The sequence below is a fragment of the Oncorhynchus clarkii genome, chromosome 21, assembly GCF_045791955.1.
Source record: "Oncorhynchus clarkii lewisi isolate Uvic-CL-2024 chromosome 21, UVic_Ocla_1.0, whole genome shotgun sequence".
Classification (NCBI taxonomy): domain Eukaryota; kingdom Metazoa; phylum Chordata; class Actinopteri; order Salmoniformes; family Salmonidae; genus Oncorhynchus; species Oncorhynchus clarkii.
This window is the reverse complement of record NC_092167.1, coordinates 18,170,764-18,192,886: the sequence shown is the minus strand read 5'-3', so window position 1 is coordinate 18,192,886 and position 22,123 is coordinate 18,170,764. Positions and strand designations below refer to the sequence as shown.

The 22,123-nt window shown below is 42.0% G+C and overlaps 1 protein-coding gene and 1 pseudogene across 1 annotated transcript in view; one reads left to right on the top strand and one right to left on the bottom strand.

Annotated features, from left to right (window-relative positions):
• Window positions 1–3,877, bottom strand: part of LOC139378683 (component of oligomeric golgi complex 5) — a 91,510-nt gene extending 87,633 nt beyond the window's left edge. Inside the window, exons 1-4 of the mRNA XM_071121095.1 lie at window positions 3,787–3,877; window positions 3,302–3,441; window positions 3,036–3,093; window positions 180–234 (exon numbers count right to left, since the gene is read on the bottom strand). Coding sequence (XP_070977196.1) covers window positions 180–234; window positions 3,036–3,093; window positions 3,302–3,441; window positions 3,787–3,832 — 299 coding nt within the window. The 5' untranslated portion in view covers window positions 3,833–3,877. The remainder of the gene's footprint in view (window positions 1–179; window positions 235–3,035; window positions 3,094–3,301; window positions 3,442–3,786) is intronic.
• Window positions 3,878–4,141: 264 nt separating this feature from the next.
• LOC139379158 (tRNA-dihydrouridine(20a/20b) synthase [NAD(P)+]-like) lies at window positions 4,142–20,017 on the top strand (annotated as a pseudogene).
• The last annotated feature ends 2,106 nt before the right edge of the window (window positions 20,018–22,123 follow it).

Sequence of the window (22,123 nt, the reverse complement as noted above, 5' to 3'; positions counted from 1 at the left end):
CTCTGAACACAAGGGTCATATTTTGCCTTGATCATTCCCTGTGATGATGTGTTATGGTCTGTTATAGGCTTGGAGTAGGTAGATAATGCACCTAACCACTAGGTAAAATGTTGCTTCATCACCATAATGGTTGAGATTGGGGTTATGTTAATCTGGTCCGAGATCAGTTGTTAACCTACCTGTCCACAGCACCCTGCAGAGCAGCAATCCTGGTCTGCATCATCTGCAGGACCCCTGAGAAACAACACACAAACATCTCACTCAATTTATTGACATAAAAATTATATGATTGGCTTTTATGTAATGATGGAAGAGTATAAGATGCTTTGTGAACTTTCTAAATGTATGCACTCAGCTGACTGTATCCTTGGTATTAAACACTTGAAACTTCTCTTGAGCTTTTGGTCTCAATTCCTTATTGCAAAGAGGTTGCAATAGCATTTTTCTTTTTAACAATAATACAACATTATTCTCTGTTCAAATAAAACACAATCACTTCAAAACTGAGACACTCGCTGACATTTTTTACAATCGTGTGACAGCAGCGCCCCTTATGGAATGTCAACAGCACTACAATGACAGCATATATTCCAGCATAGGGGTTCTCAAACCTTTTGGGGCTGGGGACCCCTTTTGTGATAGCAAATTGATCAGGAACCCCCTCATAATCAGAAAACAAAAAAATGGTCTACACGGAGTTTAACTGTGACATCTGCAGTGCATAGCCAGACTAATCTAGTCTTGTGCCAGGGGAAAGAACATTTAAAAGGGCCGCCATGGGGCAGATATTTTTTGTTGCAGCTTTCAAGCTAAATACTGCAATTCTACACATTATGCCACAAACTTTAAATTACATTTTCGTAAAAAATCTATATACAGTACCAGTCAAAAGTTAGGGTTTTCTTTACTTTAACTATTTTCTACATTGTAGAACAACAGTGAAGACATCAAAACTATGAAATAACACATATGGAATCATGTATTAACCAAATAAGTGTTAAGCAAATCAAAATATATTTTATATTTCATATTCTTCAAATTAGCGACCCATTGCATTGATGGCAGCTTTGCACACTCTTGGCATTCTCTCAACCAGCTTCATGAGGTAGTCACCTGGAATGGTTTTCAATTAACAGGTGTGCCTTATTAAAAGTTTGTTTGTGGAATTTCTTTCCTTAATGCGTTTGAGCCAATCAGTTGTTTTGTGACAAGGATAGACCACAATCAGAAGATAGCCCTAATTTGGTAAAAGGCCAAGTCCATATTATGGCAAGAACAGCTCAAATAAGAGAAACGACAGCTCATCATTACTTTAAGACATGGAGGTCAGTCAATACGAAAAATGTCAGGAACTTTGAACGTTTCTTGAAGTGCAGTTGCAAAAACCATCAAGCGCTATGATGAAACTGGCTCTCACAAGGACCGCCACAGGAAAGGAAGACCCAGAGTTACATCTGCTGCAGAGGATACATTAATTAGAGTTACCAGCCTCAGAAATTGCAGCCCAAATAAATGCTTCACAGAGTTCAAGTAACAGACACATCTCAACATCAACTGTTCAGAGGAGACTGTGTGAATCAGGCCTTCATGGTTGAATTTCTGCAAAGAAACCACTACTAAAGGACACCATTAAGAAGAAGAGACTTGCTTGGGCCAAGAAGCATGAGCAATGGACATTAGACTGATGGAAATCTGTCCTTTGGTCTGATAAGTCAAAATTTGAGATTTTTGGTTCCAACCGCTGTGGCTTTGTGAAACACAGAGTAGGTGAAAGGATGATCTCCGCATGTGTGGTTCGCACCGTGAAGCATGCTGGAGGTGTTTTGCTGGTGACACTGTCTGTGATTTATTTAGAGTTCAAGGTATTACTTAACAAGCATGGCTACCACAGCATTCCGAAGCGATACGCCATCCCATCTGGTTTGCTCTTAGTGGGACTATCATTTGTTTTTCAACAGGACAATAATCCAGCTATTTGAACAAGAAGGAGAGTGATGGAGTGCTGCATCAGATGACCTGGCCTTCACAATCACCCAACCTCAACCTAATTGAGATGGTTTGGGATGAGTTGGACCGCAGAGTGAAGGAAAAGCAGCCAACAAGTGCTCAGCATATGTGGGAACTCCTTCAAGACTGTTGGAAAAGCATTCCAGGTGAAGCTGGTTGAGAGAATGGTTCAGAGAATGCCAAAGCTGCCATCAAGGCAGCATACCACCCTGCATCCCACTGCTGGCTTACTTCTGAAGATAAGCAGGGTTGGTCCTGGGCAGTCCCTGGATGGGAGACCAGATGTTGTTGGAAGTGGTGTTGGAGGGCCAGTAGGAGGCACCCTTTCCTCTGGGCTAAAAAAATATGGCAGTGATTGGGGACATAACCCTGTGTAGGGTGCTGTCTTTCAGATGGGACGTTAAACGAGTGTCCTGACTCTCTGTGGTCACTAAAGATTCCCAATCTGTCCCTCGTATGGTTACCTAATCATCCCTAGTTTACAATTGGCTCATTCCTCTCCCCAGGTCGTTGCTGTAAATGAGAATGTGTTCTCAGTCAACTTACCTGGTAAAATAAGGGTTAATAAATAAAAGACAAAGGGTGGCTTCTTTGATGAATATAAAATATATTTTGATTTGTTTAACACTTTTTTGTTACTACACGATTCCATGTGTTATTTCATTGTTTTGATGTTTTCACTATTATTCTACAATGTAGTAAATCTTTTTTTTTATAAAAAAAATTGAATGAGTAGGTTTGTCCAAACTTTTGACTGGTACTGTATATACTTGGTGGAGTACTGTGGATATCAATATCCCTGTGAGCCTCCCAGGCCCATGTTGTCCAGGATTACATTTTAGATGAATAATATTATATTTTATCCACAGTACTTGTATTGTATTACACAGGGATCCGTGGCTTTTGGACATGGATCCCTTGGCCAAAAGCCCCTAGGGGCCCGCAGACCCCAGTTGAAAACCCCTGTTCCAAAAAGTCAGAAGTGCCATGATGATGACAAAAACAAATATGTGCTAAAGGTGTGTTACCTTCCAAAGACTCAATCCCAGTAGCTTGAGCAAGTAACTCCTCATGCCTGGCTACAACCTGACAGGAGAAATAAATACCACAGTCAGGAAGTCATTCAACACATAAAGGAAAAGTGTCTTTCCTACAGAAAATGTATACATACCAGCCATCAGTATATAACAAACTGACTGGCTGATTAAACTAATAATCTATATAGATATGTCACTATGGGTCTCACATGTGTGAGATACAGTTGTGTGTGACAGATGATAGGTGTCACGTATACCTGGCTGTGGAGCTCCTTGTCCAGCTGACTGATGCCCTGAGCCAGCTTGGCCAGCTGTTCTGCGATGACAGCATGGTGGATGGCCTGGGCTGTGTACGTCTTCACGTCAAAGTCCTCTATGAGAAAATCAGCATAGCATTCTGGAGAAGAGGTGGATAAAAAGGAACAATTTATTAGCCATCCACTTCCTGGATTATGTATTACCCATGGTAAAGCAATAATATGGCCACACACATTAAACTCCAAACGTATTTCCAAAGACACTTTTGTTTTTTATCACAAGTAAAGAATATTGAAAAACATAAACGATTATGACGCCTTGATGTCAGTCAATGATGGACTGCCCCGTCAACTCGGTAGCTCTCATTCCTAAATGACTACGGAGCTGATACACCTAGCTGAATAAAACAAAACATACACCTACGTGACGTAGAACTGATTGACAGAAAAGTATTGAAAATAAATGTTAAAATACAGAATTTTACCATCACTTAGCAGCAAATTCGTTGAAGCTCCTCCACTACCCTCCATGTTTTCCACGTCATCACACGATGACGTATAATTTCAGCGACAGGAAATTAACCAAACCAAACATTTTATTCTTCACAAGAAAATATAAAACGATCTGTATTTGGTACCAACGTTCATTGTGATAACGTTATTTATTTATACTTATTAGGTTCAAAGTTCAAAAATGAAAAGTTGTTCGGTGGACACGCCCACTAACGATACTGCGTGTTATTGTTTGCATTCGGGTGTTTGTGAACTTTATCTTGCTATCTTAATTACATAAAATATGAACGTTATCGAGTCACATCAACGTTAGAATAGGCCATGAACTGTATGCACCAAACTATTTCGACTGTGGAAAGAAAAGCATTGCCATGGCTAACAAGCTAGCCAACTGGTTAGCTAACTTCAGTGATTAAAAACATATGGTCTATGAAAAGGATGACCACCAACATGATGGACATGTTTGAGTAAGGGAAGTTCTGAAAATCTGTGCTCCTATGGTCCGGTAATCAAAGTAAGATGATCTGATCTTTGGACATTTTCAATTACTTGTTCAGCGGTTGGGATTTGTGCGGATAGCTGAAGTAGGTTGAGCAATAGCTATATCTCATCGTTTATTTTCCTGCTTTTCCAGGTTGGCATTCTGGTCACTGGTGAGGAAATTTGACTGTGACATTTGCTTCACTCCAATGATAGTTGCTCTTGACTTTATGTGTTCTGTCAAAGCCAGAGACAGTGAATTTACAAACAATGAAGGTAATATGAGATCACTTTTTTTCTAAAAGGAAATATTAGATGCCTCTCAAAATATAGGGACTTGGTGTCTGCAGTCATTGGATGTGTGAAGACTGTCAATTTGGCGTCAATTAAATCCAACTGTATTGCTCAATGTATCTCTCAGCTGACCATCCTATGATCGTGCAGTTTGCTGCCAGTGGTGCCCAGACCCTGGCTGATGCAGCCTGTGTGGTCTCACCCTTCTCTGATGGAGTGGACCTCAACTGTGGCTGTCCCCAGCGGTGGGCCATGTCGGAAGGCTACGGTGCATGCCTTCTCAACAAACCTGAGCCTGTCAAAGACATGGTTTGACATGTCAGGAACCAAGTAGACAATCCTAACTACACAGCCTCCATCAAAATAAGGTAAGAGTGATCATATCACCAAATATAATTGTTTCACTTTTGCTTCCAAGACAAAAGAGCCTGTAACAGCTGTATTTTGCAAGCAACCTAAGTGTCATCAGAAGTTCCTTTTCCAGTCGTTGTTTCCGCTCTCTTTTCCCAGAATTCACAAGGACCTGTGATGTACGGTGGACCTGTGTCAGAAGGCAGAGGCGGCAGGGGTGTCCTGGATAACGGTCCATAGCCTGTCAGTCCCTGTCATCGCCAACAGAGATATAAAGACCCACTGAGATGTGGAGACCACACATCAGTTCACTTGAGTTGATGGTCAGTTCAATTAGTGCAAATTTCAATTGATCCCTATTCCCAATGTTGTGCACTACTTTTGACCAGACTCCAAAGGCAGTCACACAGGGCTCTGGTCAAAAGTAGTGCACTGTGTATGGGAATAGGGTGTCATATGAGAGTTATTTCCTTGGGAAAGATGCTCTTGAAATGGCTTCATATTAAATCCATTTATATAGGCCAAAGTGATCCACAATGACAGGCTGTGCAGTTCTATGAAAATAAACCACAACATGGGGGGGGGGGGGGGGGGGGGGGGGGGGGGGGGGGGGGTTCTGGGAGGCACTATCATGGCTTATTTTTATAGAACTGCATAGCCCACTGTTTACTCCTTATCATAAACACTATCTTCTTTTCATCTGCATTTATTATGTAACCTCTCATTCCCTCCAGGGAAATCATTCTCTGTTGTGTCATCTTAACAGATATTAATGGTAAATAATTAGAAGGGTAGCTAGAGGTTCCATGCAAATAAATAATTAGAGAAAATATAGAATATCTCTATACAGGATCTGTATAGTTATATGGCTCACTCAAGGCACTTCCCCTCCCACCCCACATGTCCTGTCTTGTAGGTGTGATGGCAGGCAGGGGGGTTGTTGTCCAACCCGGCCATGTTCACTGGCTACAATGAGACCCCTCTTGAGTGTGTGTGGGACTGGGTGGACCTCACCACAAACCAGGGGACCCCCTTCACCTGCTTCCACCAGCACCTCATCTACATGCTGGAGAGGGTCAGCTCCCAGCCCGAGAGGAAGGTGATCAACTCCCTGCAAAGCAGCGCCGCAGTCATAGACTACCTCCACAACACATATGGCTCCAAAGACAGAAGGCCTATCATAAACACAGGCTAGGTATATTTTAATGTGTATGTTATTAATTTTATTTTCTATGGAATAAAATATTTTATTTACTATATTACCTTTTTTTTATTTTTTTTATTCTGATAGTCCAGGTGTGCAGTGTGCATGCACATAATGTGTCCCTCTACCTGCAAAAAAAAAATGAAGGTCACATCAGATTCACTTCAACATGTCCAGTCAGACACGACTAGAAGGTACAAACAAAACCAAACACATTACACCTAATTTCATCATATTTGAACTGTCCATGATGTGTACAGTATGGTATTTACAACATATGGCAGAACCTTATTGGTTCTCCTCAGTAGAGAATAAGCCAGTAAGCGAACAGATAAAACCTTCTGTATAACGTCATTCAAATGGGACCCAAAAAAAGTGACAGCAAAAAAAGAAGCGTAAAACAACTGTCTCCAAATTTAAGTTTGCCTTTCATCCTCCAGTTTCTTTGTTCGGGTGCCGTAAAGTAAGTTACATACTTTGCATAATTATTAAGAGACTGAACTTGGCTCCTCGTATGTGTAGTTACTTACTATGTATTTCACAAAAGTGCTAACGTTAGCTAGTAACGTTACCAGTTAACGTTAGCTAAATAGCTATCGTGTCCTGCCTTAAAATATTGCCAGCTACCTGGCTGATGTCACCGCATGAGGCAAAGTCTTTAGCAATACCGTTAAACTTAGCTAGCTACTATTTCTATGATATAAGGACATGTTACACACTGAATGGAACAGCATACACTTAGTACTGCTGGGTGTTATTAACCAAGCATGTGAACATAGTAACGTTACGTATCTTGCTAGGATAAGAGGCTTATCACTGAAACAGGAACTACATTGTTGTTCTTAATACATTTGCATTGGTGGTTTCACAGTTAGCTGAAATATGTCCAGAGGAAACTAGCTAGCTACGTAGCAAGTTTAATCTTTCTCTTGTTGACATCAACAATTACACCAGTCCTTTTCCATTCTGGCAAAACAACCTAACGTTACTGCCAGACTGTGAAAAGAACCTTCGTTGCTTAAAATGTTTCATATTTTACAGACTGTATTGTTAGAGATGACGTTGCAATGGACTGCAGTTGCCCTCTTCCTCTATGTGGAAATAGGTGTACTCCTCATCCTCTGTCTACCCTTCGTCTCAGCCACCAGGTAGGAATGAGCCCTAACCAATCCTGATACTGCAACAACCCAGTAAGATAAATTATGTTGAAATTTTGTCTAAAATACGTATTTTCCAGACATTGAAGTCGGGTTGATTTTCAGTTCTGAATGAAAGTTGAAAATAAGTAATTTGCAGATGTTAAAAATACATGTTTTTTGGTCACGGTCGGATTCATACTCGGAGCATGCGCTGACCAGCTGGCAAGTGTCAAACTGACATTTTCAACCATACCCACATGTTTCAAGCAGACCACCATAGTCCCTGTGCCCATGAACGCCAAGGTAACCTGCCTAAATGACTTCCACCACAGTAGCACTCACATCTGTAGCCAATGTTAGGTTCTAGTTATTAGAGTAAGAACCAGACGGACACTGTGAAAGCTTAAACCAAGTTTATTCCTGCCAAAGGATCTAACAGCTGAATTGACAGAAACATGTTTACAATAGTGGTGATATTTGTACAACCGTTTGGGTGGAGTCTCCTTCTCGCAAAACATAGTTTCCTGCCTAGCAATAAAGATACAAAGTGAAATGGGCAATAAATGGTTCCTCTTCCCTTAACATGACCTGACCCCCTTCACCACTAATCCATGGCTCGCTCCCCTTATTAATGTTGCCACATGTGATCGTTTTCCCTGCACTCAGCACATTCCAAGCTTAATTGCACACACCATACACCTTCCTCCTACAGATAACCATTAACTTCTGGTGTAGACCCTCTAAACCTAAGCACTCGATATTTCAATAGGATACCTGATAATTAACCCTATCCCAAGTTAAGGAGTTAGAAGCCAGAATCCATCACCATGAAAATCTTGAAAAAGCTGGTCATGGCTCAAATCAACACCATCATCCCAGAAACCTTGGACCCACTCTAATTTGCATACCGCCCCAACAGATCCACAGGTGATGCAATCTCTATTGAACTCCACACTGCCCTTTCCCACCTGGACAAAAGGAACACCTAGGTGAGAATACAACAGGTGTAAACCTTACAGTGTAATGCTTATTTACGAGCCCCTGACCAACAGTTCAGTTTTAAAAAATACGGATAAGAATAAGAGAAGTTTAAAAATAAAAAAAGTAATTAAAGAACAGCAGTAAAAAATAACAATATATACAGGAGTGCCAGTACAGAGTCAATGTGCAAGGACACCGGTTAGTTGAGGTAGTTTGTACATGTAGGTAGAGTTAATTAAAGTGACTATGCATAGATGACAACAGAGAGTGGCCGAGGGGGGGGGGGGGCAATGCAAATAGTCTGGCTAGCTATTTGACTAGATGTTCAGGAGTCTTATGGCTTGGGGGTAGAAGCTGTTTAGAAGCCTCTTGGACCTAGACTTAGCGCTCCGGTACTGCTTGCCGTGTGGTAGCAGAGAGAACCGTCTACGACTAGGGTGTCTGGAGTCTTTGACAATTTTTAGGGCCTTCCTCTGACACCGCCTGGTATAAAGGTCCTGGATGGCAGGGAGCTTGGCCCCAGTGATGTACTGCGCCGTACGCACTACCCTCTATAGTGTCTTGCGGTCGGATCCGAGCAGTTGCCATACCAGGCAGTGAGATAACCAGTGCTCTCATGCTCTCGATGGCGCAGCTGTAGAACCTTTTGAGGATCTGAGGACCCATGCCAAATCTTTTCAGTCTCCTGAGGGGGAATAGGTTTTGTCGTGCCTGCTTCACGACTCTCATGGTGTGCTTGGATCATGTTAGTTCGTTGGCGATGTGGACACCAAGGAAGTTGAAGTTTTCAACCTTCTCCACTGCAGCCCTGTCGATGAGAATGGGGGCGTGCTCGCTCATCTTGATCACGTTGAGGGAGAGGTCGTTGTCCTGGCACCACACGGCCAGGTCTCTGACCACCTCCCTATAAGCTGTCTTGTTGTCGGTGATCAGGCCGACCGACCAGTGCTATGGGTCGGTAGTCATTTAGGCAGGTTACCTTAGTGTTCTTGGGCACAGGCACTATGCTAGTCTGCTTATTACAGACTCGGACAGGGAGATGTTGTAAATGTCAGTGAAGATACTTGCTAGTTGGTCAGCACATTCTCGCCGTACACGTCCTGGTAATCTGTCTGGCCCTGCGGCCTTGTGAATGTATTTTATTACCCCTTTTTTTTCTCCTCAATTTCGTGGTATCCAAGCTTCCGGGCTAGTAGTTGGAGTCTTGTCTCATCGCTGCAACTTCCATACGGACTCGGGAGAGGCGACGGTTAAGAGCCTACAAAACACAACCAAGCCTAGCTGCCAGTACACCGTACACCTTCTTGACACAACGCACATCCAACCCAGAAGCCAGCCGCACCAATGTGTCGGAGGAAACACCGTACACCTGGCGACCTGGTCAGTGTGCACTGCGCCCAGCCCGCCACAGAAGTCGCTAGTGCGCGATGAGACAAGGATATCCCTGCCGGCCAAACCCTCCCTAACCCGGAAGATGCTGGGCCAATTGTGCGTCGCTGGCTGTGACAGAGCCTGGGCTCGAACCCAGAGTCTCTGGTGGCACAGCTAGCACTGCGATGCAGTGCCTTAGACCACTGCGCCACCCAGGAGGCATTGTTCTTGTGAATGTTGACCTGTTAAAGGGTCTTACATCGGCTGCGGAGAGCGTGATCAGACAGTCTTCCGGTACAGCTGGTGCTCTCATGCATGTTTCAGTGTTATTTGCCTCAAAGTGAGCATAGAAGTAGTTTAGCTCATCTGGTAGGCTCGTGTCACTGGGCAGCTCTCGGCTGTGCTTCCCTTTGTAGTCTGTAATGGTTTGCAGGCCCTGCCACATCCGACGAGCGTCAGAGCCGGTGTAGTACATCTTGATCTTAGTCCTGTATTGACGCTTTGCCTGTTTGACGGTTTGTAGGGATTTCTTATAAGCTTCCGGGCTAGAGTCCCGCTCCTTGAAAGCGGCAGCTCTAGCCTTTAGTTCAGTGTGGATGCTGCCTGTAAGCCATGGTTTCTGGCTGGGGTATGGTCACTGTGGGGACGACGTCATCGATGCACTTATTGATGAAGCCAATGACAGATGTGGTGTACTCCTCAATGCCATTGGAGGAATCCCGGAACATAGTCCAGTCTGTGCTAGCAAAACATTCCTGTAGTTTAGCATCTGCTTCATCTGACTACTTTTTTATTGATCTAGTCACTGGTGCTTCCTGCTTTAGTTTTTGCTTCTAAGCAGGAATCAGGAGGATGGATTTATGGTCAGATTTGCCAAATGGAGGGCGAGGGAGATTTTTGTATGCGTGTCTGTGTGTGGAGTATAGGTGGTCCAGAGTTCTTTTCCCTCTGGTTGCACATTTAACATGCTGATAGAAATTTGGTAAAACTAATTTAAATTTCCCTGCATTAAAGTCCCCGGCTACTAGGAGCGCCACCTCTGGGTGAGCGTTTTCTTGTTTGCTTATGGCGGAATACAGCTCATTCAATGCTATCTTAGTGCTAGCCTCTGACTGTGGTGGTATGTAAACGGCTACAAATAATACAGATAAAAACTCTCTCTGTAGGTAGTGTGGTCTACAGCTTATCATGAGAAACTCTACCTCAGGCGAGCAATAGCTCGAGACTTCCTTAGATATTGTGCACCAGCTGTTGTTTACAAAAATACAAAGGCCGCTGTTCTATCCTGCTGGTACATCGTATAACTAGCCAGCTGTATGTTGACGTTGTTCAGCCACAACTCTGTGAAGTATAAGATGTGACAGTTTTTAATGTCCCGTTGGTAGTTTAATTTTAAGCGTAACTTGTTGATTATATTGTCCAAAGATTGCACATTTGCTAGCAGAATTGAGGAAAATGGGGGTTTATTCGATCGCCATCGACTTCTCAGCAGGCAGCTCGCTCTCTGGCTTCTCTTTCTCAGCCTCCTCTTCACGCATATCACGGGGCTCGGGCCTGTTCCCCAGGGAGCTGTATATCCTCGGGCTCATCAGAGTCGTGAAAGGAAAAAAAGGATTCTGCTAGTCTGTGGTGAGTAATCGCAGTCCTGATGTCTAGAAGTAATTTTCGGTCATAAGAGACGGTAGCGGCAACATTATGTACCCTCTGCAACTGGATCCTGGACTTCTTGACGGGCTGCCCCTCAACACAGGGGCCCCTCAGGAGTGTGTGCTTATTCCCCTCCTGTACTCCCTGTTAACCTACAACTGCGTGGCCACGACTCCGACATCGAGTTTGCAGACGGCACGACGGTGGTAGGCCTGATCAACAACGACAATGAGACCACCTATAGGGAGGAGGTCAGAGACCTGGCAGTGTGTTGCCAGGACAACAACCTCTTCCTCAAGGTGAGCAAGACAAAGGAGATGATCGTGGACTATAGGATAATGAGGGCCAAGCACGCCCCCATTCAACGCTGTAGTGGAACGGGTCGAGAACTTCAAGTTCCTTGGTATCTACAACACTTAAGAACCTATCATGGTCCAAACACACCAACACAGTCGTGAAGAAGGTACGACAACATCTCTTCCCCCTCAGGAGGCTGAAAAGATTTGGCATGGGTCCCTCAGATCCTCAAAGTTCTACAGCTGCACCATTGAGAGCATCCTGACTTGTTGCATCACCGCTTGGTATGGCAACAGCTCTGCATCCGACCGCAAGGTGCTACAAAAGGTAGTGCGTACAGCACTTCACTGGGGCCAAGCTTTCTGCCATCCAGGACCTATATACCAGGTGGTGTCGGAGGAAGGCCCTAAAAATTGTTAAAGACGCCAGCCACCCAAGTCAGACTGTCCTCTATGCTACCGCACGGCAAGTGGTACGGTAAGTCTGGGACCAAAAGGCTCCTTAACAGGTTCTACCCCAAAGCCACAAGACTGCTGAACAGTTAATCAAATGCCAACCTGACTATTTGCACTGACCCCCGTATTTTATTCTTATTTGTGCTTTTTGCTAGGACTCTCTTGCACAGGCTCAATGCACACTCACTGGACTCTAACCACACACTCACACATGCTACACTGACACCCCAACACGGACACACAGACAAAACATACACATGCATATTACAACACACACACACACATTCATATTCCTTCACACTCTTCACATACGCTGCTGCTACTCTCTGTTTATTATCTATGCATAGTCACTTTACCCCTACCTACATGTACATATTACTTCGACTAATCCGTACCCCTGCACATTGACTCGGTACCGGTACCCCTTGTATTTAGCCTCGTTATTGTTATTTTGTTACTTTTTTTCATTTAGTTTATTTAGCAAATGTCTTACTTTTTAAAACTCTGCATTGTTGGTTAAGCATTTCACGGTAAGGTCTACCTACACCTGTTCATCCCAAATGTGTTTGATGGGGTTGAGGTCAGGGCTCTGCGCAGGCCAGTCAAATTATTCCACACCAATCGCGACAAACAATTTATGTTTGTACCTCGCTTTGTGCATTGGGGCATTGTCATGCTGAAACAGGAAAGGGCCTTCCCCAAACTGTTGCCACAGAGTTGGAAGCACAGATTGTCATTGTATGCTGTAGCGTTAAGATTTAACAAGAATAGACTGACGAGTTTCAGGAGGAAGGTCTTTGTTTCTGGCCATTTTGAGCCAGTAATCGAACTCACAAATACTGATGCTCCAGATACTCAACTAGTCTAAAGAGGGACAGTTTTATTGCTTCTTTAATTAGAACACAGTTTTTAGCTGTGCTAACATAATTGCAAAAGGGTTTTCTAATGATCAATTAGACTTTTAAAATGATAAACTTGGATTAGCTAACACAACGTGCCATTGGAACACAGTGATGGTTGCTGATAATGGGCCTCTGTAGAAATTCCATAAAAAACCTGCCACAATAGTCATTTACAACATTAGCAATGTCTACACTGTATTTCTGATCAATTTGATGATATTTTAATGGACAAAAAATGTCCTTTAAAAAAAACAAGGACATTTCGAAGTGACCCCAAACTTTTGAACGGTAGTGTAGAACATTTACTGTTAATTCCTATCATTTCTAATCTATAATGTTTGTTTGGTAATGGTAATTTCTGTTAATTCATTCAATCTATTATTGTTCTAGTTTTACCGTTCTCACTGTCAAAGTGGACACGTTTGCAGAGCGCACAACCTATGCTACTATTGTGATAACTCATAATAAACTCATTTGTTTTTGTCAATTTAAGGCGTTGTCTTTTGTTTGGAGTGCTACTGTCAATGTTGAGTAAGGACGGTCACGCGTCATGAAGGCAGTCAAATTCCACTTGACCATTTAGTCACGGTAATTAGGCTACTCCAAGCTCTGATGCTGCTGATGGTCATTCGTAGTCTAACAAACTTGCGAACTGTTTCAAAACAGGTGCATAATAATGTTTCACTCTAAATGAAAACAAATTGCACACATTATTTTGTATATGTAAAGACAAGATTAAATAAAAAATACTACAATTTTAGCTGCTTATCACTTGTGAATTATAAATGATCACTTGTGAATGATGCCCAACAGGTTAAGGCAAGAAAAAAATACCTTTTTTATTTATTTTTTTATCATAGTTGCAAATCTCATGTAGCCTTGGCCATAGCACTATATGTTCGGATAAGGTTTGTATCACAACTAAAGGGGCCAAATAATTTTAAATCAAGCACATTAATCTGCTTCACAAGGGGTGCAGAGTCTAACTGCCATACATAAGCAGCGCTTGAGTTTCAAGTTTGGGGAAGATAATTTCCACCATAAAAAAACAACAACTACCCAAACCCGTACAACGCTAGACAAATTGTGCGCCGCCCTATGGGACTCCCGGTCACGGCCGGTTGTGATAAAGCCCGGGATTGAACCTGGGTCTGTAGTAATGCTCCTAACACTGCAATGCAGTGCCTTAGACCGCTGCACCACTCGGGAGCCAATGCCACAGAGTTCTTAGCAAATCTTGTCTGCTAAATGAACTAGTGTCAGGACCTAACATAAGGACAAGTATGCTATTCTTTTCTTCTGAAAGACTGCATTTTCTTCATATCATCTTTCTTTAGATCTGTCTAAAATAAATAATGTATTTATTGGAGTCTATATTACATGGATTTATTATAAAAAAATTTAAATGTAGATGTTCCAAAATTCTGCATCAGTGGCTTGTAGGCTGTGTGTGGAAGCCAGGAGATGCTAAATGTGTTTGTTAATTAACGGCCAATTACCGTGAGACAGACAGTTATTTGCTTGACAATTCCATGACCGCCACAGCGCTAGTAAGGAGCACGTGCACCTGATTACACATAGAAGTAGGCCTAAAGGTTACCTGGCCTGCTCGCAAATGTAGGCATATAAATATGCCCATTTGGGGATCTGATAGTATTTGTGAATGGCTTAACACACCACCACTAATGAACTGTGGAGCATCTCAAAGTAATGTTTTCTTCACCTCAAACACAAAGAAAACAAAGTCTGTTTTACATCCATTGAGATTTTGAGAATGATAATGGTTCCCCAATGTATTTGAAAAATCTTTCCAGCTCTCTCCCTTTTGATAACCACGCAGCGTGAAGGGAAAATGTCATGCTTTGATCGAGTGGAAACGTCATAAAGTAGGCCTACCTGGTGAGCTCTTATCCTTTGCTCAAATAGTCTACAGATGTCTGTCACGAGCTCACTGGCGTGGCGAACTCTAAGAATATTTTAGTTTGCTAGTGTGAGAACTTCTGGTTGAACCCACAAATTGATAGTTGATATAATGTTTCAAGTTCGTTGCAGACAGGCCATGTGTAGCCAATGTGATTTATAGGATATTTATTTTTGTCAGGATATTTTCTACCTACAGGCTGCCATGTTTTATTTTTGGAGGCTAATTTTACAAAGTTGGCAATGGCAATAAAGTTACTTTTTAGGTTTGTATCATTTTCGTTTAGATTTTGATCGAATTTTGATTCACCACATGTCAATGATTGCGATACGAAGACATTATTATAAATTAAATAAAACCGTTCAACTAAAATGTGCGGATTAAAACCACAACCGGCACACAGATCAGTTCCACTCGTGTAGCATATTACCGGCAACTTCAGGAAAGTAGAAAGCCAGCAGGAGCAGGAGGAGGATGGTCGGGTCACGTTAATAAGTTTTAGTTATCTTGATCTCTGGCTCCCTCTTGAGTCATTTGTGTCTTATTTAATTAAATAGTTTGCTTGAAGCGTCAGACAAGCATCTAGATTATTTTATTAAAACACATAGGGTGTGTCTATAAATGGAAAATACAGGTTTTAAAATTTCTACCAATTGATTGGTAGAAAGAACAGAGGACTTTCGGTGGGTGGACAAGTTGTTTTCATTTTTGTCGGGGACAGCCCTAAACTGCATCCAGGGATTTTTTATTAGACATTGATTTGCTTTTGCAGTGTTCTGAGTCTCAGCATTATGTTTTTGTGCTCTTTTGCAGATGGCAGAGTATCTTCCAGCTGAGAATATGGAACAAAATGGCCAGGTTTTGGAATAAATTCTTCCTCGCCATGATCATAATCCTTATAGTCCTCTTCCTCGGTAAGCTGATGCCAGAAAGTGTCATGGTATCATAGTCACTCACAATAATGACAATCTCATACAATGCTTTTGCAATCTCCATGTCTTACCATGTTTAATCATGTCGTACCACACCCTCCTGTCCTCCTATAGATGCTGTGCGTGAGGTGAGGAAGTATTCGGGGGCGGGAAACAGCAAGGATGCTAATCTGCATCCCAACATGTTTGACAACCTCCACATGAAGCTGTTCAGAGCCCAGAGGAACCTCTACATCTCTGGCTTTTCCCTCTTTCTCTGGCTGTAAGTCCTGGATCTGTCTGTCCATAACTCACCCATTGACATACTGAATCTTCACTGTGTCGTCTTCACATTGGGATGGATACTGGTGAAAACCAGCCAGTGCATGGATTGTCATAATCTTAGAGATTTCTTTATTCATTACAATGACCATAACACCCTGGTCGTATTCAGGAGGGCACATCGTAGCAAAATGTTTAAGCAACGGAAATCAAAAAAATATATTGATGGACAAGTTCAGGTGGCAGCTCTGTTGAATTTATTTTTTTTTAATCAGTATTGAACACAATCTGTCTGTTGTTTCCCTACAGAGTGCTGAGGCGGGTGATCACTCTGATCAACCAGCTGGCGATGGCGTCAAGCACCACGGCCTCTCTGCAGACCAAGGCAGAGAGTGATAACCAAACTGCCAAGAAATACATGGAGGACAACGAGCTACTGAAACAGGTGAAGTCATACCCAGTATCACTGCCCTTTCTGCACCTGAGCCCATATTTAAAAGGGTCTCAAAAAGAAGAGGAGCGCTGATCTAGGATAAGGCTCCCCTTGTCCACAGAAACAAATTCATTTAGATGTAAGGCGAAATGGATGTTATATCAGAACTACTACTCAGAGATATGAGTCTTCATCCACACTAACAGTAACTAAAATAATTGTGGTATTACATAAGGTTGAGAGGTGTGATTAATGGTTAATGTGTTTTCTTTCAGACTCTAATGGATGGGAAGGGGAACAAGGCCACAGCAGAGGGAAACGAGCTGCTGAAAAAAGAGATGGAGAAACTGAGAGGAGAACTGAAGGGCTCAGGGGAAGGTGAGGAAGATACACAGACAATACTTTTGTGACAGACTGAATAATAGAATCAAAAATCCAATAATACTGAAATCAATTGAAAATGTACAACTACAATACAATAACCAACCAAATGAAATCAGACCATAATGACAGTAAAACAAACATGGGCTTCAATTACTGTTCAAGAATGTGCACTTTGACCCATAGCATGTCACCGTTTAGAGAGATTGGATGATATGCATGGGAATTGGATGATAATGGGAATGCTTTGGGGTTAATGTTTTACCTAGCCTTGAAAAAGTCCCAATCCGAGATGGAAGCTATGAAGAAACAATCCGATGGACTGACCAAAGAATACGACCGACTGCTGAAAGAACACCAGGTAACCCCAGACCAGCTCACATACAGTATCTACAATTAGCCTACAGTGCCTTCAGAAAGTATTCACACCCCTTGACTTTTTCCAAATGTTGTTGTGTTACATTTTGCCAATGGCCTACACACAATATCCCATAATGTCAAAGTGGAAACATGTTTTTTTGAAATTTGTACAAATTAATGAAAAATAAAAAGCTGAAATGTCTTGCGTCAATATGTATTCAACCCCTAATAAGTTCAGGCATGAACATTTGCTTAACAAATCGCATAATAAGTTGCATGGACTCTGTGCAATAAGTGTTTAACATGATTTTGAAGGACTACCTCCTCCCTGTACCGCACAAATACAAATAATTGTAAGATCCCTCCGTTGAGCAGTGAATTTCTAACACAGATTCAACCACAAAAACCAGGAAGGTTTTCCAATGCCTTGCAAAGAAGGGCACCTATTGGTAGATAGGTAAAATTACAATAAAAAAAGCAGACATTGAATATCCCTTTGAGCATGGTGAAGTTATTAATTACACTTTGGATGGTTTATCAATACACCGTCACTACAAAGGTTCAGGCGTCCTTCCTAGCTCCGTTGCCAGAGAGTGAGGAAACTGCTCTGGGACCGCCATGAGGCCAATAGTGACTTTAAAACAGTTTAAGTTTAATGGCTGTGACAGGGTAACTGAGGATGGATCATTAACATTCTAGTTACTCCACAATATTAACCTAATTGACATAGTGAAAAGATGGAAGCATGAACATATTTTTTTTTCAATATCCCAAAACATGCATCCTGTTTGCAATAAGGCACTAAAGTAATACTGCAAAAAATGTGGCAAAGCAAATATATTTTTGTCCTGGATGCAAAGTGTTATGTTTGGGGGAAATCCAATGCAACACATGACTGAGTACCACTCTCCATATTTTTGGGCATTGTGGTGGCTGCATGTTATGGGTATGCTGGTAGTTTTTAAAGACTGGAGTTTTTCATCATAAAAAATAAATGGGATGGAGCTAAGCACTGGCAAAATATTACAGGAAAACCTAGTTCAGTCTCCTTTCCACCAGATACTGGGAGAATTCACCTTTCAGCAGGACAATAACCTAAAACAAAAGGCCACATCTTCACTGGAGTTGTTTACCAAGACGATAGTGAATGTTCCTAAGTGGCCGAGTTACAGTTTTGACTTAAATCTACTTGAAAATCTATGGCAAGACCTGAAAATTGTCTAGCAATGATCAACAAAATTTGACAGAGCTTTAAGAGTTTTGAAAAGCATAATGGGCAAATACTTCTCAATCCAGGTGTGGAAAGCTCTTAGATTCACCCATAGACTCACAGCTGTAATCTCTACCAAAGGCTCTTACTGTATTTCATTTTGTGCAATTTTTTTTTTTTTATTATTATAAATTTTAATTGTGCAAAAAAAATCTAAAAACACGTTTTCACTTTGTCGGAATCGTGTATAGATAAGTGAGACTTTTATTTAATCCATTTTGAATTCAGGCTGTGACAACATGTAGAATAAATCAAGAGGGATGAATAATTTCTGAAGACACTGTACATGTTTGATTTGATATTACTGCTCACCCTGCCTTGTTCAAAGCTGTCAGCACTTAGATACTGTATATTACTACCCTGCTCAAATGTAGACGAAATATTTCAGCTCTGACTTTAGTACTACTACTGTACATTTAACTCTACCACTTCACATATATACTGTATATATTATACTGTATATATTGTTTTTTCCAGAATCTTCAAGAGTGTGGAGACAAAAAGGATGATTGATCGGGGTTATGACTACAGCGGTCAGAACGTTTACAGATTGTACCAAGAAACCAGAAAAAAAACACTGTCATGCACGCTATCATTTTCCTTTGACATACTGAAGCACTCTGCATGACGTCACCAAAATACTCCTCCAAAGCACCACTGAGCTAGATAGATAAAAAGCACCTGAGCACGTTTGTAATAGAATAGCTACTACACCAGCATAGAAATAGTATTTGCTGACATTTGGAGAATTTCACAGTTGTGAATGAATGCCTGCATGCATGGCTGTACAAGCTTCAGATTACAGTGGTCTTCTACTGTGAATGTATTTTTGATGTAATGGGCTTGCTATGCTGTTTTTTCCCTGTATATGGCAAGAGTACCACCGTTGCGTTCATATCCATTTTTTTCACCTTAGCAGTTAGGCGTATTACAGATTGAGTTGTATGTGTTTTGTAAAACAAAATTAGCATTGAATTAGTGGTAGAGAAGCTATTTTGAGTTATTTTTGTTATTGAATATTTGATATCAATGGTGATGTTCTGTTTTCATTCCTCTTAGATGTGAAGGGTTTGTGAATATTACACAGGGTCATGATTTTCTGTTTTGTAATAAGGATACTGAAACGGAAAAGTCTGAGCAAATTCGTCTTTCCTCTTCTCACTCAGACTCTCTGTATTGACTGTCCCAGCCCAGGGGTTGGGTTGGGTAGACCGGGTCAGCACTTGGAGTGGGTAATTGACCAACAAACTTCCTCCAGCCCCCATCCCCTAAGTACTTATCTCCTATAGGGTCCCAGTACTGTATATCCCCCTGTACTGACTGAAAAAGTGCCTTTCAGACCACTGTAGAGATTTTCTCATTGCGAGTACAAAAATCTGCTTTGAGTAAGAAAGTGTTGCAATATTCCAGTATTGCTCACTATTAGTTGTTTTTGTTGCGAAATACATTTTTTTAGTTTGGAAAAATTGTCTCCACATACCAACATGTTATCCCATATTAAAAATGTTTTACTGTTGTGTTACATTTACAAGTTATTCTCTGTTTAATCGAAGAAATGCAACTATTTTTTTAAGCGAGTGAGAAATGCCATCCATTTCATTAGCTTCACAAAACAAAGTGATTCATATACGTTTTTTCCTTGGTATCGCTTGCAAAATCAACAAACTCAGCAAAAAAAGAAACGTCCTCTTTGTCAACTGTTTATATTTTCAGCAAACTTAACATGTGTAAGTACTTGAATGAACAAAAAGATTCAACAACTGAGACATAAACTGAACAAGTTCCACAGACATGTGACTAACGGAAATTGAATAATGTGTCCCTGAACAAAGGGGGGGTCAAAATCAAAGGTTAGTCCGTATCGGGTGTGGCCACCAGCTGCATTAAGTACTGCAGTGCATCTCCTCATGGACTGCACCAGATTTGCCAGTTCTTGCTGTGAGATGTTACCCTACTCTTCCACCAAGACGTCTGCAAGTTCCCGGACATTTCTTGGGGGGAATGGGCCTAGCCCACCCTCTGATCCAACAGGTCCCAGACGTGCTCAATGGGATTGAGATCCGGGCTCTTCGCTGGCCATGGCAGAACACTGACATTCCTGTCTTGCAGGAAATCACGGACAGAATGAGCAGTATGGCTGGTGGCATTGTCATGCTGGAGGGTCATGTCAGGATGAGCTTGCAGGAAGGGAACCACATGAGGGAGGAGGATGTCTTCCCTGTAACGCACAGGGTTGAGATTGCCTGCAATGACAACAAGCTCAGTCTGATGATGCTGTGAAACATCGCCCCAGACCATGATAGACCCTCCAAATCAATCCCGCTCCAGAGTACAGTTCTCGGTGTAACACTCATTCGACGATAAACGCAAAACCGACGATCTCCCCTGGTGAGACAAAACCACAACTCTCCAGTGAAGAGCACTTTTTAACCAGTTCTGTCTGGTCCAGCGACGGTGGGTTTGTGGCCATAGGTGACGTTGTTGCCAGTGAGGTTCTGCCTTACAACAGGCCTACAAGCCCTCAGTCCATCCTCTCAGCCTATTGCGGACAGTCTGAGTACTGATGGAGGGATTGTGCGTTCCTAGTGTAACTCAGGCAGTTGTTGCCATCCTGTACCTGTCCTTCGGATGTACCGATCCTGTGCAGGTGTTACACGTGGTCTGCCGCTGCGAGGACGATCAGCTGTCCGTCCTGTCTTCCCTGTAGCGCTGTCTTAGGCGTCTCACAGTACGGCCATTGCAATTTATTGTCCTGGCCACATCTGCAGACCTCATGCCTCCTTGCAGCATGCCTAAAGCACGTTCACGCAGATAAGCAGGGACCCTGGGCATCTTTCTTTTGGTGTCAGTAGAAAGGCCTCTTTAGTGTCCTGAGTTTTCATAACTGTGAACTTAATTGCCTTCAGGTGCATATTCATGAATTGTTTATGGTTCATTGAACACGCATGAGAAACAGTGTTTAAACCCTTTACAATGATCTGTGAAGTTATTTAGATTTTTATGAATTATATTTGAAAGACGGTCGTGAAAAATATGTTTCTTTTTTTGCTGAGTTTATAAATTTGGCCCACCAACCCCAGTGATTGAAATTGGATTTATTACCAGTATGCAATACTGCCACCTATTGGATTTGATCAGAACTGAAATAAGAAAGCTCCTGCTACACTCCAAAGGCAGAGAACAGCTATGATAAGCTGGCACAGTGGCATCTCCTGTGGCACAACAGTCACACAGACATGAACAGTAGCCCCGTTTATACCTGCTGCCAACATGTCCTTTGCCCTGATCTTATTCTGATTGTGCCCTTAGTTTTAGACAGGTTTAAGCGATTAAAAGGCGCATTATGATCAGATCTTACACAGCGAATTCTCCAGTGTTAAATCAACACAGTGTTAACTGTAACAATGGACAAATCAAATTGTATTTGTCACATGCACCGAATACAACAGGTGTAGTAGACCTTACCGTGAAATGCTTACTTACAAGCCCTTAACCAACAATGCAGTTCAAGAAATAGTTAAGAAAATATTGACTAAATAAATTAAAGTAAAAAATAAAATCAAAGTTAACACAATAACGAGGCTATATACTGGGGGTACCAGTACTGAGTCAATGTACAGGGGTGCAGGT